This window comes from Geotrypetes seraphini, chromosome 3, assembly GCF_902459505.1.
Source record: "Geotrypetes seraphini chromosome 3, aGeoSer1.1, whole genome shotgun sequence".
Lineage (NCBI taxonomy): Eukaryota > Metazoa > Chordata > Amphibia > Gymnophiona > Dermophiidae > Geotrypetes > Geotrypetes seraphini.
In genome coordinates, this window is record NC_047086.1 from 282,265,055 (window position 1) to 282,281,286 (window position 16,232).

At 41.5% G+C, this 16,232-nt stretch overlaps 1 protein-coding gene across 2 annotated transcripts in view; it reads left to right on the plus strand.

Annotated features, from left to right (window-relative positions):
- The window catches only part of GALNT2 (polypeptide N-acetylgalactosaminyltransferase 2), a 477,304-nt gene that overhangs the window by 263,185 nt on the left and 197,887 nt on the right, over nt 1-16,232 (plus strand). For both annotated transcript variants that reach the window (XM_033938413.1, XM_033938412.1), the window contains exon 7: nt 2,823-2,944. In XM_033938413.1, coding sequence (XP_033794304.1) covers nt 2,823-2,944 — 122 coding nt within the window. The remainder of the gene's footprint in view (nt 1-2,822; nt 2,945-16,232) is intronic.

Genomic DNA, 16,232 nt, shown 5'->3' on the forward strand with positions numbered 1-16,232 from the left:
TAGTAACCTTCACTTGTTTCTTCTGACTAATTTCCTTCCTGTTTCTAATCTAACCTTTTTCTGTAAAATTCTTGAACAAACTGTCCCACTGCAGCTCTAAATTCCTCGATAAAACCGACTCTTCATCTGATTTAGGCTGGTTTCTGTGCTGGTCACAGCATGTATAAACCCTTCTTGCTATCCTCCTTCATGATGTCTGGTTCTCTTTGTGTCAGGGTAAATCTGTTCTTCTAATCACAATGTTCAACTTGGTTGATCATTCTCTTTTGCTTTGTCTCTAAGAATTAGGCTTATATGACACTTTTCTAATCCCCACTTTTATGAAGCTTCGTTAGGATTTTTGATTGCTGGCCGTGGCAGTAAAAGTTCCAACGCTTATAGAAATTCTGTGAGCATCTGAGCTTTTACTACTGTGACTGGCGATAAAAGAACCTCTAAAATGACTTCATAAAAAGGGGGAGGGTTTAATTAGTTGGTTTCAAATTGCTCCTTTATCATCTTCACTGTAGGGTTCCTCAATATTCTTTTCAAGATCCCATTCTCTCCAATTTTTTCATTGGCTCTTTTCCTTTATCCAGTCCCTCGGCTACAGCATCTCTATACAGATGACATCCAGATTCTTTTCTCTTTCAATAAATTACTCCCCTCCATACCTGGGTTCAAGTAAACAGTGACTGTTGAGGGACCATCATCTTTTCTTGAGTGAAAAATATATTTATTTATTTATTCATTTATTTAGCCCGTCCTCCCAAAAGAGCCCAGGACAGGTTACAAAAGTACATCCACAAAATAGACAGAACATGACATATGTGAAAATACATACTTAGCAGACAGCATAGTTGGTAGTGCAGCATTCACAGTACAGACATAACTTAGAGGTCATACAGCTTTTGCATTGCAGGTTTGAACATGATAGAAAGTATAGTATATGAGTATCAGTGGTTATCACAGATTAGTTTTACTAGGAATGACTTTTGACTTTTAGTATGTAGCACATTTAAGTTGTGCTCAGAGTGTGTAGTAAGTTAGGTAGGTATTTAAATTATATTTGGGTGGCAATTGGGTTACAGTGGGACTCCATTTGGTGTACTAGGAGATGTCTTTGAGATCCATCAGCTAGGAGTGGAGGTATTGGGTCATTGAGGCGTTGGTTGTTAAGACACTGGGTTTGTAAAGAGGAAGGTTTTCACGGCCTTCCTGAAGTTCCATAGTTTGTTTAGCGATCTAATGGACGGGGGAATGATGTGCCATAATCTAGGTATAAAATGTGAATAGGAGCACTTGCGGGCTGTTTCAGTTTTGAGAGAGTGACCAGGTGGTAGAGCTAGCAGTTTCTCTTCTTGGAATCTTAGTGATTAGTTAGGGATGTCAATTTGCAGTTTTGATGTCATGTAGTTTGGTATCGTCTTGTGGAAGGTCTTGAAGGCTAGAACCAGGGCTTTGAAGGCACAGCATTTTTGGATAGGCAACCAGTGCATGGATGTTAGTACAGGGGTGACATGGTTGCGGATGCCCAGGTTTTTCAAGAGGTGGATTGCAGTGTTTTGCATTCCTTGGAAACGGGAGAGGGTTTTTGCTGGTAAGCCCACTAGTAGCATGTTGCAGTAGTCTAAGCGGGATAATACAAACGCATACAGTAGTTGGGCAAAACCGGTTTCTGAGAAGTATGCACAGATGCATTTTAGCTGGCGGAGGTAGTAAAAGGATGATGACACTAATTTGGATGCATGATCTGAGAGCGACAGATTTGAGTCAAGAATCACTTTATTTCCCCAGTCCAAAATCCTATATTGTTTCCCCCATTCCCCATTCTCTCTGGCACACCTCTCCCTTTTCATGATTTACTTTGTAAGTTTGAGATCATTGTAGACAACTTTCTTTCCTTTTAATTAACAAATTAATGCGGTGATGGAACCCTCATTTGCTTTTCATAGAATCTGTTTCATTAGACCAGTGGTTCCCAAACCTGTCCTGGGGGACCCCCAGCCAGTCAGGTTTTCAAGATATCCCTAATGAATATGCATGAGAGAGATTTGCATATAATGGAAGTGACAGGTATGCAAATCTCTCTCATGCATATTCATTAGGGATATCTTGAAAACCTGACTGGCTGGGGGTCCCCCAGGACAGGTTTGAGAACCACTGCATTAGACCTTACCTCTTGGGTACCCAGCTCAAATCTTTGTCCTCATCCTTGTGAACTCCAATTTTGACTCTTGTAATACCCATTATCATAGCTTTCCTCTCACTTCCTTAAAGCATTTTCAGTTTATTTAGTCCACTGCTATTAAACTCCTTACTGGTTCTTGACACTTTGATCATATTACCCCCCTGCTGATATCCTTCCATTGGCTCCCAGTCATTGCCTGCATTAAAATAAAACTCTCATTTTGGTCCATTATGTTGTTTGAGAGCTTTTGCCTTGTCTAGCTGTCCTAATTATTTCCTATAATCCTCATGACAGTCTTCATTCCTCTTGGTCCCTTCATCTGGATTTCCATTCCTCTCCGTGTCCACAGGAATCCTCTGCCCCTAAATTTTAGAAGGCTTTGGTAGATTGGCTTTTTCAGTTCCCCTTGCCCGAGGTCATCCATGTGCTGTTTCTTTTCCCTATCTACACTGTGATTGCAACTTTCTTTTCCTTGCTTACCTCCTACTGTTAATATTGTAAACCAGTGTGTTGGCCTTCCATGCCCTACGGGCAGTCTAGCAAGTTTTATGAATACATGAGTTACCAGACCTGTTAAATAATATTTTATTCTGGAAAAATTCAACATTTTGTTAATTTTTTACTTTGTGTTTGTGCTTATTTTTTTCATTAGGGCTGATGCGCTCTCGTGTGAAAGGTGCAGATGCAGCAGAAGCCAAAGTATTGACCTTCCTGGACAGCCACTGCGAATGTAATGAACACTGGCTGGAGCCCCTGCTGGAGAGAGTGGCTGAAGTAAGTTGCCTCCCATGCATTGCTGGGAGAAACCGGAGCTTTTTTGGTTTTGTCAAGGTGCTTTAAATTGAATTTCTAGACACAGATCATCATCTCTGCCCTGTTGGTACTGCTTCACCATTCTAGACCACAGTATCAAGACCCTAGAACAGGGGTCTCCAAAGTCCCCCGAATCCAGTCGGGTTTTCAGGATTTCCCCAATGAATATGCATTGAAAGCAGTGCATGCACATAGATCTCATGCATATTCATTGGGGAAATCCTGAAAACCCGACTGGATTCGGCCCTCAAGGAGGGACTTTGGAGACCCCTGCCCTAGAACATTAACAATAATAGAACAAAGTAATATAAAGGCAATTCTACACCTGTGCACAAAAGCACTCAGATAAGTGGCACTTCAGTGCATAGGCAGCAGGATGCTTTTTTGTTTGGGGGGGCTCCAAAAGCTCTGCCTTACATCCTGCTCAAGATCCACCCCCAGATCCCACCCCATAATAATAGTACTTCATATACACACTATATATATAATCTCAAAATCTGTTTCTCTCCTTCCAACTCCTCTCCATTATGGCTATTCTTATGTTCTAAGCTTTTTAAATTAACCTTTATAAAGTTATTTCCATGCATTATCTTACTGAAAGAGGCTGAATTGTTACTTTGTGTGCAGTTGTTGTTTTTTTGTTTGTACTGGCAGTTGGAGGGAAATTACTGTCCTTAGTTAATCCCTAAATCTTGAGGTATGTCTTTCCCTTTTCCTTTCAGAAATCCTACCAATTACATAAATACACTCATTAAAGCAGTGCTGCACTAAACTGTGGATCTGAGATGAATGAGAGAGGAGAGGCTTTCGCTATGTTTTCCACTCAATAGCTCTTTGAGACTCTGACCTCTCATATGCCCTTAATTGGCATTTGGCACTAATGTAAACCTTGCTGATCTGGAAAGTTTTCTTAGATCATTTGGTATGCAGAAGCTCCTTCCAACTAGAAAGTGATGCAGGGACAAAGATTCATCTCCATCCCCTCATAGTCTCCACATTTTTATCCCTGTCCCTGGAGTGAAACACATTTTTCATCCCCATTACCCATCCCTGCATTTTTCATTCCCATCCCTGCAATCTTAACTTTCTTCCCCGCATCTCCCTGCTCAAAGCAGAAAGATGATTTTATACAAATCCTGTGCAGGAACAGGAAATAATTACAGAATGAAGGCTTCCAGGGTAAGATGATGGCAGCAGGCTTGCTTCGTTGCTGCTTCCGTTTGCCAGAAAATTCCAAAATTGCAGTGGCCAGGGAGAAGGTGTAGGTAGGCTCTGATTTGCCCAGGTTGTTTAAGGCCCCTCCTATAGGTGAGGCCTTATGTGTCTGTGCCAATTAGAACCCCGGTTGCATCTGGGGAGGGACCTAAGGCTCTGATTGACCCAGACGCATAAAGTCCCTCCTATGGGTGGGGCCTATGCGTCTTGGCCAGTCAGAGCCTTAGGTCCCTCCCCAGATGCAACTGGGGCTCTGATTGGCCCAGATACATAAGGCCCCACCCATACGAAGGACCTTAACCCCAAGATGCCCCAGGAAAGGGAAGGCACACCATTTTGAAGAGGCGGGCCTGCTGGCTGGAAGAAGAAGGCATCCCTCCAGCCAGCCATCTGAAAATTAGGTAAGGGGGAGATGGCGGGGGTCGTCGGAGGCACGTAGAGGGGTTGCATGGTGGGTAATTCTCCCACTGCTGACAGGAGTTGGGGGTGTTGGTTGGGTGGGAGAGCTTGGGCAAATCTCCTGCTGCTGAGGGGAGTTGGGGGGTGTCAGTTGGTGGCGACGTGGCAGGAGAGAGAGGGCATCTCTCCTGCCAAACTTCAATTTGGGATTTTTTTTTTTTTTTTCAAAACACATGCCAGAGATGTGTTTTTCACAGTGCTGTCACTGTACCAGCACCCCTCCCAGACCAGTTGCTGATTTTTGTCACCAAAAGCTGACACTGCTCTTTGAGAATGGCTCGGCTATGTTTAAGAATTCACTGGAGTGCTCGTTTGAATGCTGAAGAACCCATTTCCATGGCAGTGTCTGAGACTGCTAGAAAGCTCGCAAAAGACCGCCATAAGCCATTTTGATAATCCGCCGCTAAAATGCATGCAGGCTAAACCATCGGAAACCAGTTTAGCAACCGCTTTAAATTCCAATTTTATTTTTGATAATCTGGGCCTGAGTCTTGTTCATACAGTTCATTATTTCAGTGTACTATTTTTCCTTTCCTGTCTGTCTGTCAATTCCCTGTAATACAATTGGAATGTAGAACTCACTCACCAACAGAATAAGTTATACCTGTGGTTCATCATATCATTTCGTATACTATTTGTGATCAGTTTTGTAGTATAGTTGATCCTTTCTAATGGCACCCCAAACCCCCTATTTATGTCTGAAACCCTCTGAAAATGCATTTAGAAAAGGCCTGAAAACCATTTCTATTTACTAATGCCTGAACCGCTACGAATAGTAGCAGTAGATACAAACTTTCCAAGTTTATTTATATTTGATATGCCATCTATTGGTATCTCTTCTCAGTGGTATACATAATAGAATCAATATAAGTTAAGTGTAAAGAAAGAAATAGGACTTTATATTTCCTAGGAGGGGAGGTTGCACGTTCCAGGCTCTAGATCAGTCTTGCCACCTATTTCTTTAAAATTCAGGGATGATTAATCTCAAAAAGGCATTAGTAAATAGAAATGGTTTTCAGGCCTTTTCTAAATGCATTTTCAGAGGGTTTCAGACATAAATGGTTCATAGACAATTGCGCGCAAGACAATCGCGCGCGGACAAAATCGCGCAGACAACTGGGCGCAAGACAACTGGGCGCAAGACAACTGGGCGCGAGACAACTGGGCGCGAGACAAATGAGCGGAAGACAATTGAGCGTTAAGACAAGTGAGCGCAAAGACAACCGAGCGTGAGACATTTGAGCGCAAGACAATTGAGCGGAACTTATTTACCGAAATGTGCACGAGCGGGACAACTGAGCGCCAGCAACTGAGCGCCAGCAACTGAGCGCCAGCAACTGAGCGCAAGACAACTGAGCGCAAGACAACTCAGCGCCAGCAACTGAGCGCAAGACAACTCAGGTGCCACTGCGCTGAGCTCAGTTGTCTGCACGCGGCCTTTGTCCTGGCGTGGTCTTGACCTGACACTGTTAAAGCAGAGATGATAGGAATGGGAGAGGGACAAGGACAGCAACATAACTCATAGGGACAGGATAGTGAAATTTAGTTCCTGTGTCATTCTCATATTTGAACAAGAGTTTAATAAATCAAAGGGTGGCCAGGTTACCCAGTTCCAGGCTGCAGATTTTGGGATAGTTCTCAGTTTTTGACCCAGGTGTTTTTGTCCCGTTACCAGACACATTCATTAGGGAATGTGAGATCTGTAATAGTGGAAGGTAAATGGGCATAGTGGGTGTTTGCATTGGGGTCATAATGAAATGCCCATAGTCTGATGCCTGCAGTGTCTATTCATCCGATCCATCTGTCAAATGCTAAGTTTCATTATTTCTAAGTAATCATTTATTTGTGTTTGTTTTGCATGATATGTTTGTTTTATGAATTCTCAAAATTTTGTAAAGCTGAATTCGCTTAATGATCTTTACATGACAGAATATATGTTTTAAGTGTTTATGAAGGTCATTATCTCTTTTTCTTTGTTTGTTTAAATTGTTATTCATTTTCAAACTTACAATAAGTGTCTTCACACTCTGTCGTCTTCACGCTCAGTTGTCTTCAGGTCCAACAGATTCCAAAGATTAAAGACAAGCTTCACTGAACCCCCTCCCCCCCCCCCCCCGAATAAAAACCAAACAAAACTGTCCACAATTTGTTTGCAGTCTTCTAGTTATTAAGTTTATGAAGTGTCTTAATATGTTAAAAGAGAATAATAACCAATTTGTTAAATGGCAACCTTAGTCATTATAAGTCATTAAAAGTTCATAATGTCATTGGAGTTTGTGAGTGTAAAATAAATTCTGGAATCAATCAATAGTTGTATTATAATGCTTTTATTTCTGGGTAACTGTATTATTGAAGAAAGCATAATACAGTGAGCATAGGTCTCCCAGGGCAAAGTTAAATGCAAAGTAAGTATTATTGAACACAAGTAAACATGATGTGAACGGCAAATAATAACATTGAATGATAAAGCTCATTATAAGAAGTTTGAAATTGAAAAGACAATTACATAGTCTAAAAATAGGATGATGATGAGGGCGAAAGCATAAATTCACAGAAAGAGAAGTATTTTGTATGCTTGAGAGTCAGTGTTTGAACTGGAGGATGTAAAAGGCTATGAACTTTAAAAGATCATATATAGAGATACATACATAAATCTAGTCCATATAGAGTACGTTTTGTTCAATGCTAAAGTATTGTTCCCCATCAAGCACAGGAACATTTGAAAAATGGACATAGTGTGGAGAAAACTGACTCTGGTTCTCATTCAGTCAGTGTGTGTCTGTGTGCAGTGTGAGCCACAATAGTGGTCGCTGAAACAGGGGTGGTTGGTGGTGAGGTACTTAGATTAACTGAGTACTTTGCAAAAATGTCATAGATTCACAGAGAAGATGGCTTCCTATTATGGATTTTGTGTGCACAAACACAAATTCTCCAAGCGTGAAGTACTCTGATTAACTGAGTACATGTCGCTCAATGCTAAACTGCTATTCCCCATCAAGAGGAAAGTTAGAAATATAGGTGAAATGGACTGGGCCTAGGGCAAACTGGCACACCTGTTCAATGCACTCAGGAAGTACGTATTAAATACATGCTATTACTTCAGGAGACCAGTGCCCCTGTTTTATTAATGGTAAGTACTTCTGGATTTAAAGCAAACTAAATGCGCATCTCCTCACAAGAGGCATACAGGGAGATGGGTGACTAAAATTATGCCAGGTGTACACCTTATACATCTATGACATTGTGTGTGCACAATGTGAAAGATGTTAACATATCACGTCTATGCATTTCATTTCATTTATACTTAAAGGATTAAGAATGATAAGTGTTCTACTCTATTAAGAACATCTCTAAACAAGATAAGCTGTCAATCTTGTAGCATTACAAATTCTACCTAGTTGACACAGCCATGTAAATTAAAAGTTATGTTTGATAAGGTTTTGCATTTATCCTGTACGCAGTTGTCCTTTATTTTCAATAAACTGTATATTAAAATGTCTTTTTAAAAGTATCATAGATATGATGTCACATTTTTCTGATCATCAAAGGAGAGCTGGCAAGCCAAGTGCAGACATGGGAGCTGAGACGGTAGGAGGCAGGCGAGTCATGAAGCTGGAGAATTCAATTGTGAAGTTGTAGTCACAGCTGCTGCGACACAGGAGGCTGGAGGGCAAAGAAAACACTGCAGTCAGGGAGGAGAGAGGGAGGGAGGGAGGAGAGAGAGAGGGAGGGAGGGAGGGTGAGGGAGGCTGAGGGAGAGAGAGCCACTCACAGGAGGACTGAAGATCCCACGAGACAGTAGGAGGCAGGCGAGTCATGAAGATCCTAGCATGGGGAGGGGAAAGCATTAGGATCCGTCAGAGTTAAATTCTCATACAGCTCTGTCAGAGCCAGAGACTAAAAGTGGCAAGGACCTGAAAAGTGGCGCGGAACGTGGATTTTTAAGGACCTGCGGGTTTAGATCCGGGAGGTCAGTAAGGTCCGTGTTGTACGGTTACGGGACCAAATCGCGCGAGACAACGGCGCGCTGACAACCGAGCGCAAAGTTGACGGCGCGCCGATGAGCATTCCATTATATCTAAACATACCCACATAAAAATATAAGCATCCCCAATCTAAACAATTCATAGTGAATTTGGCTGATTTTTAAACTTCTATCCTCGCTTTTGTTCCGATTGTGAAGCACGCGGTCGGCGTGCGCGTGAGCACCGCAAATGTAAATATGTAAATATCAACATACCCTATATAAACTTTATAATCAATTGCGCTGAGTTTTATGATCATCCCCTCCCTTTTCTTGCGCGTGAACCGGAAATATAAATATCAACATACCCAATATAAACGGTTCCTAGTCAGTTCATCCACAGTATTATAATCATACCCTGCCTTTTGTTGCGCGTGAAGCGCAAATATAAACATACCTGTAAATGAAGAAACGTGGAAGTATGTTCGCTCTCACCAGAGGTGAGAAAAATCCGCGCAAGACAAATATTTGTTATAGATCAAGTACTAGTAAAACCAGATCTTTACCTATAACGGACACGGTCAGGCAGCGAAAGGAAGGCGGGCTGTTCGGAGGACATATATAATGTGGAAACGTAACCATAGTAACGAAAATGCATTCACGTGACTTGTATTTAAATGCTGTTCGGAGAATACATATCATGAGATAACATAACTATGGTAACAAAAATGCATTCACATGACTTATATTGAAAACGCAAAGAGTCAAGGGAATCATACTGACCACGCGTTGACGTGATGACGTGTTCACGTGCTGTACGTGCGCATGTCCTTTGATTGGCAAGCGGCCTCTAGTGGCGCGCTGAATTGTCATGGCGCTGAGTTATCTTGCGCGAAATTGTCTTGCGCTGAGTTGTCGCTGCGCTCAATTGTCTAGCGCGCAAATGTCTTACGCTGAATTGTCTTGGCGCTTAGTTGTCTTGCGCTGAATTGTCTTAGCGCTGATTTGTCTGCGCGATTTTGTCTGCGCGCGATTGTCTTGCGCGTTTTTGACCTGTCACCATTCGTAGCACTACCAGACACTGGCAGCATTGTATATCAAATATACAAAAGAGCTTACAAGCCAAAGCTTAAAATACCAAAAAGCATTTGATAATGATTGTCTGAAAACGTGCCTAGTTTTAGGAAGAAAACCTAGGCAACAATGTCATTTAATACAATAGGCTCTCACAACTATTCCTAGCAGCACACAAAGCTCTTGCAAAAATAAATTTACACCTGTTCCAAGGAAAGGATAAATATGTAAATGTACTCAGTGCATAATTTATATCATCCGGCCTGTGGAATTCCTTTTTTGAAGGGGGAGGGAGAGAGCAGTCAAAAATCACATTGTAACTCCACCACTGCTCTGCCCAAACTTCTGCCTCAGGTATACATAAAACAAACACTTTGGGGGGAAATTCTATAACTTGGTACCTCGATTTAGGCCATCACTAATAGTAAAACCCTAAGCGCACATGCGCACTCCTACCTGTGTGATCCGTAGCTCCATGGCTGGCAGAGAAATGTTAAAGTGTGCGTTTGACGCGTGCACATGTTCGGAGCGTGTGCGCATGACGGTTTACTGTATCCAGCAACGGTTACTGTGTGCCGGTTGCCTCCCCCCCCAAAAAAAAACCCAAATTAAAAAAAAAAAAGTAGGTGGGAGAAGGGGCACGATAAACAGACAGGCAGTGGGCAGGGACATTGACAGACAGACAGAAATAGAGGAGGGCTTTGAAGAGGAGGACAGACACGAATGAAGGGTGACAGCGGTTCGTGCCAGTGGGCCAGAAGAGACCAGGAAGCCGGGATGGAGGGAGGGTAGGAACGGGGGTTTGGGAGCAGATATTAGGTTGCAGGGAAGAGGTGCATCTGGACAGGGGGGAATAAAACGAAGGGAGAAGGGCTGCTGCTGGACAGGGGGAGCAGGGAAGGGGTGCTGCTGGACACGGGGGAGATTAAAGGAAGGGAGAAGGGCTGCTGCTGGACAGGGGGAGCAGGGAAGTGGTGCTGCTGGACATGGGGGAGGTTCAAGGAAGGGAGAAGGGGACAGGGGGAGCAAGCAAGGGGTGGTGGTGGACAGCCGAGGAAAGAGAGAGACAGAAAGACAGACAGCGGCCAAGGAGAGAGAGAGACAGAAAGAAAGAGAGACAGACAGAAAGCGGCTAAGGAAAGAGAGAAAGAAAGACACACATCTATTCTAGCACCCGTTAATGTAACGAGCTTAAAGACTAGTTATAGAATACTAGCATAAGCCTAAAGTTAGGTACACTCACCTATGCCAGGTAGCTTGGAAACACCCATGCTCATGCACTTGTGCTGTTTTATAGAATAGCACATAGTGCACATACTGTATGTGAATATGGGGCACCTGAGCGCAGTTACAGAATTGCTCTGCATGCTTTTGTGTGTACAAGCCCTGTGAAATTGCTTTATTTCTGAAATTTCCTCTACTTTGTGCCTGTTTTTCTGAGAGAAAAAAAAAGCATTTGTGAAACAGAGAAGAACATGTATAGAACAGAAGCAGTATACTGCTAAGTCCAAAGAAATAGTGGTTACTGGTATTTTCAGACAGAAAATTGTCTAAAGGTATATGAGTGCAAAGGTTCCCATATTGTTGGCTCCTGGAGTTTATCTGGGCTGCAGAAAGGGAGCAGACTAGTGCCTGTAGATCTGACAGTTGTGTGTATATGATTTCTTTCCTGACCTAATCACGCCCCTGGGAACAATTCTGGCCAAAAGTATTGTATAAATGTTTTGAAAGTAGTCATGTAGTTTCCGCTGCTACGTGGGGTTCAGTTCTCACCCCCACCCCATGGATTTGGTTGGGTAATTCCTTGGTTGCCTAGTTAGATCCCTGTATAATGGTTTTCACAATTTATACATCAATTCTCTTTTTTTATAAATTCTTTATTCATTTTTAAATTGAATACATGGTGCAAACAGATGAACAATCAAGTAATATAACATACTGCACTCTATTCCAACAAATAATATACAGCTATTAAAACTCTCCCCCACCCTAACCCTCCCCCTCCCCTCCTGGATGTGTATAACAATTTTTCATGAATCAAAGGGAAATAATATTAATAATTCATAACGTGCAATATTTTGTTAACCGGCCCCAAATTTCCTTGAATTTCCTAGGTGTCCCCTCTGTATAGAATTAATGTTTTCAAACTTATAAATCTGACATAAGGATTCCCACCAGAAACTATAATTTAAGTTATCCCAACTTTTCCAATTTTTCATTATCAGCTGCATGGCTACTCCTGTCATGATGAGGAGCAATTTATTCTGATTTGTATTAATTGGTTTCTTGGGTAATAATATTGTTCCAAATAATATTATATCATATGATATTGATAGTGGAACTTCAAATATCGTAATAATTTGACCCCAAATGGATTTCCAGAATTTGAGTATCAAGGGACAATAACATAGCAAATGATCCAGTGACCCTATATCAAGATTTAGAACACTTTTGCAACCTAACCAGGGTCCAAAAAGATCTATGTAACAAGAAAAACCAAGTCTGTCTCATAGATGCTGATGCTGTACATCTCATCCTCCAATTCCAAATTCGTGGCCTTTGAGATGCAGTAATCTGCTGCTTTGTCTCAATACTCCAAATGTCTTTAAGACTATTTTTTGGCTTTTTATTCAAAAATTCAGATATTAATTTATACCACTGGGCAGCCTGATGTCCTAGGAAATACAGGATCGGCAAGCTATACTGATCTTTTAAATTCCGCCATTCAGGGAACCCTTTCTGTTTTTTGGGTTTTTTTTATACAGCATTTCTAAAATAGTAGAATGGCATATCATTTCTTCCTTCCTCACCTCTTGCATCTTTACAAAAACGCTAATGTATGCACTTGTAATGACACAATGTGTGGCTTCCTCCCCCACCACAGCAGCATCATGCTGCTCTGCAAGTTGGCTGACACAAACGAACTCTGAATTTGTCTTTCTGTAGAACAGGAGAGAATCAGGGCTTTATTTTCATTGTGCAGCATTACCTTTTCTTCTGTATTAGAATATGGCTACACTTGGCTGATTCCAGTGTGATGCCTAATAGAATCAATGTATGAATAATGCAAAGTTTGTTATCCTTCCACATACTAGAATATGTGAGAATGCAAAAGGAGTACTTTCATGCTGTCAGGTACACAATAGGTGTTATCAAATGCACTTTTTGTGGTGTGATACAGTTGCTAGATTTTATAGGTAAAATGGAAATTGAAAGGATGAGACAGGGATGTCCTCTGTCTGTACTCCTCTTTAATCGGGCATTGGAAGCCTTTGCACAAATGCTGTGGTTTCCTAAGGAGATCCACGGGTTCCATATGTCTCAAGATGAACACAAAATCACCGTTTAAGAGCTTCGTATCACAGTACCCACTTTAATGCCATTGATAGCGTGTTATGGGTCTTTTATTTCAAATTGAGCCCATTTAAGGGGGTACCAAGATGTCTGGTGAGATTTTAGTTAATGTTTGTTAGATTTCGTTATCTTGAGGTATAGGCTCCTCCTAGACTGGATGTTTTATACAAACTGAAGTACCTCTCAACCTTGACACACCTTAAGACTTCCCTTGACCGTTGGGCAGCTCTTCTGATTTCATTGTTTGGAAGGCTGCAATTGTTTGTTCTTACAGAGTTGTTGTATTTGTTTCAACATATCTCTTTAGTATCCCTAAAACAATTACAGTCAAATCTCGGTTTGCGAGTAACCCAGTTTGCGAGTGTTTTGTAAGATGAGCAAAACATTCTCGCAAAACTTGTATCGCAAACCAAGTGTTGACTCGATTTGTGAGCACCCCCTCCCCCCGATAACCGGCATTGCTCCTCCCCGCTCGAACCGGCACCCCCCTCCCGAACAACTTGAACTTACCCCCCCATCTCGGCGAGAGGGAGAATTAGAAGGCTTTGAGCATGTGCAGATGCATGCTCAAGGCCGGCAGAGGCAGGAAGATCTTCTAGCGGCACCGGCACGTCCTGTGGGCTGCGTGCCAGTGCCACACAAGTTAACCTTAACCCATCTTCCAGTAGCCGCATGAGAAGATGATAGAACAGTAATATCTGGTCTGTTTCTGACTAGGTTAAGGATCCCGTTCTTATCCCTGATGCAGGAGAGAAATAAGGCTGATGAGCCCAAGGTAGCCGTATTTTAGTAGCCTCAGCAGCACTCAAATGGGTTTCCTGTAGCAGTATGACTTCTGGTTGTGAGGAGCTTAAATAGGACAAAATTTTCTTCCTTTTTATTACATTATTAAAGCCCTTGACATTCAGTGATATTATGTTAAATATCATTAGAAAGTGTGCCTATAATGACAAGAACTAACTTAATGGTAATCTTAATGGCTCAAGGTACAATCCTCTGATGTAACTCTGTGTAGGAACAACAAAATAAGGCTGCGGTCATGCCAATACTCTTCATGCAGGGAAAACGTCCCGCAAAACAACACATTATGGGTTAGAGAGGAGAAAAGGAAAACCAGCCAACCCAAGCCAGCACCCCCACAGCGCAAGGAAAAGAAAAAGAGACTATTTCCTTCTACAAGATGAAGGATCTAGTTAAGAACATCAAAAGTAAATAATCATCACAGGAATGACTAATAAGGTACATGTGTAAGTAATAGCCAATAGACACTGTCAAAGAAAAGTAGCATGCATACTTCAATAACATATCTGTGTTAACTTATAATATTATCTCAATAACATCAAACAGTATGTCTAACAGAAGCAAGATATATAAGCAATGAGTGTAAAAACACACTCCCCATTCTGCAAAGGGAGCATAGTGAAACAGGATTGTTATAGAAGGACTTGCTAACTTGTGAAATTAACCAAAGGAAAAGTTAAAGAAAAGATGCTAATCTGCAACAGACTAATAAGAGGCAGAAAGGCACAGCATAAGAGAAATACCTCCTAAGGAAAACAAAAACAGATAGGTATAATATGAGAGAATAAAGCAGAGAGAAGAGAGGGGATGGGAGACCAGTCACAAAATAATCAACCAAAAGATAAGACACAGTTATAGTATAAAAAGAAAAGAAAGTACCGGTAGTTGTTAAGTGGTATGTCAATAGTTCCTGGCAGTTATAACAGAGAAGTATAATAAATGATACTGATCTACAACTCCCTGAGGCAAACCTGCTACATTCCTCCTTCATAGAGGCAAACAACTCTATCCAGCAGATTAGAAGGCAGAGTTGCTAAATCTGTACTTTGTTTATTCATTCAATCTGTAACTTTTTTATTCACTCAATCTGTAACATTTCTAATCATTGTAAACCGCATAGAACTTCACGATCCTGCGGTATATAAACTGTTATTATTATTATTATATTGTATGGTTGGACCATGCCCCAAAAGGGACTGATGAGGATAGTATGAAATCTCTCTCCATATATTGAAAAGACAAGGCTGACCACAGTAATCCATGACATCATAATATGTATTTATTTGTTTCTTGAGCCCAGAACAGGTTACAGGAGTACATTCACAATATAGGTCGAAACAAGACATATTCTGTTAGTTACATTACATTAATGATTTTTTTTCCGCCATTAACTTGCGGTTCAAGGCGGATTACAGGAAAGGATTTCTGGACATGTCCAGAGGTGTTACAGAGTAGAGCGGGTTGCTTCAGAAGATTGAAATGTTTCATACGGTGTTAGTCTTCATGGATTTCTTGAATAGCAGGGTTTTTATTTTTTTTCTGAAAGTTTTGTAGTTTGGAGTCGTGATTAGTAGATCGGAGAGTTGGTGGTCTAGTTTTGCTGCCTGTGTGGCTATAGAAGGTCATCGTACAGTTTTTTCCGTTTAATGTCTGATTGGAGGGTATGTGAATGGTGTCTGGGTTCTCCTGTGTCTGGTTGTGGTAGTTTGGATTAGGCGGTTGTTCAAGTAGGCTGGGATGTCACCATTTATGGATTTAAATAATAGACAGTAGACTTTAAATAGTATCCTTGCTTAAACTGGGAACCAGTATGAGTCGAGATATGCCTCGGTGATGTGGTTGTGTTTTCTTAGTGAATAGATTAGTCTCAGGGCTGTGTTTTGTACTGTTTGTAGTTTTATCATTGTTGCGGGACAGGGGAGATATAGGATGTTGCAGTAGTCAAGGTGACCTAAGACTAGGGACTGGACCATGAGCTGGAATTGTTTCCTGTCGATGAATTTTTGAACTTGCCTTAGGTTTCTTATGACCGCAAATGATTTCTGTATTATTTTGTTGATTTGTGGTTGCATGGTGCAGCATCTGTCTATCGTCATTCCCAGAAGTTTTAGAGTGGGTTGAATGGAGTATGTGATTGAGTTTATTACTAGGTTTGTTATGGTTGGGGTTTTAGTTTTTTGAGAAATATGAATTTTGTTTTGTCTGGGTTCAGTTTTAGTTTGTGGTCTTTCATCCATGTTGCTATTGTTTCTAGAATTCTGTGTAGTGTGTCTGTCATGGTGGGCACTGGCTGATCAAAAAGAAGGAGAATGGTGATGTCGTCTGCATAGCTATAGGAGGTTAAGCCTATTTTGTCTAGGCAGGTGCCGAGGGATGCAATGT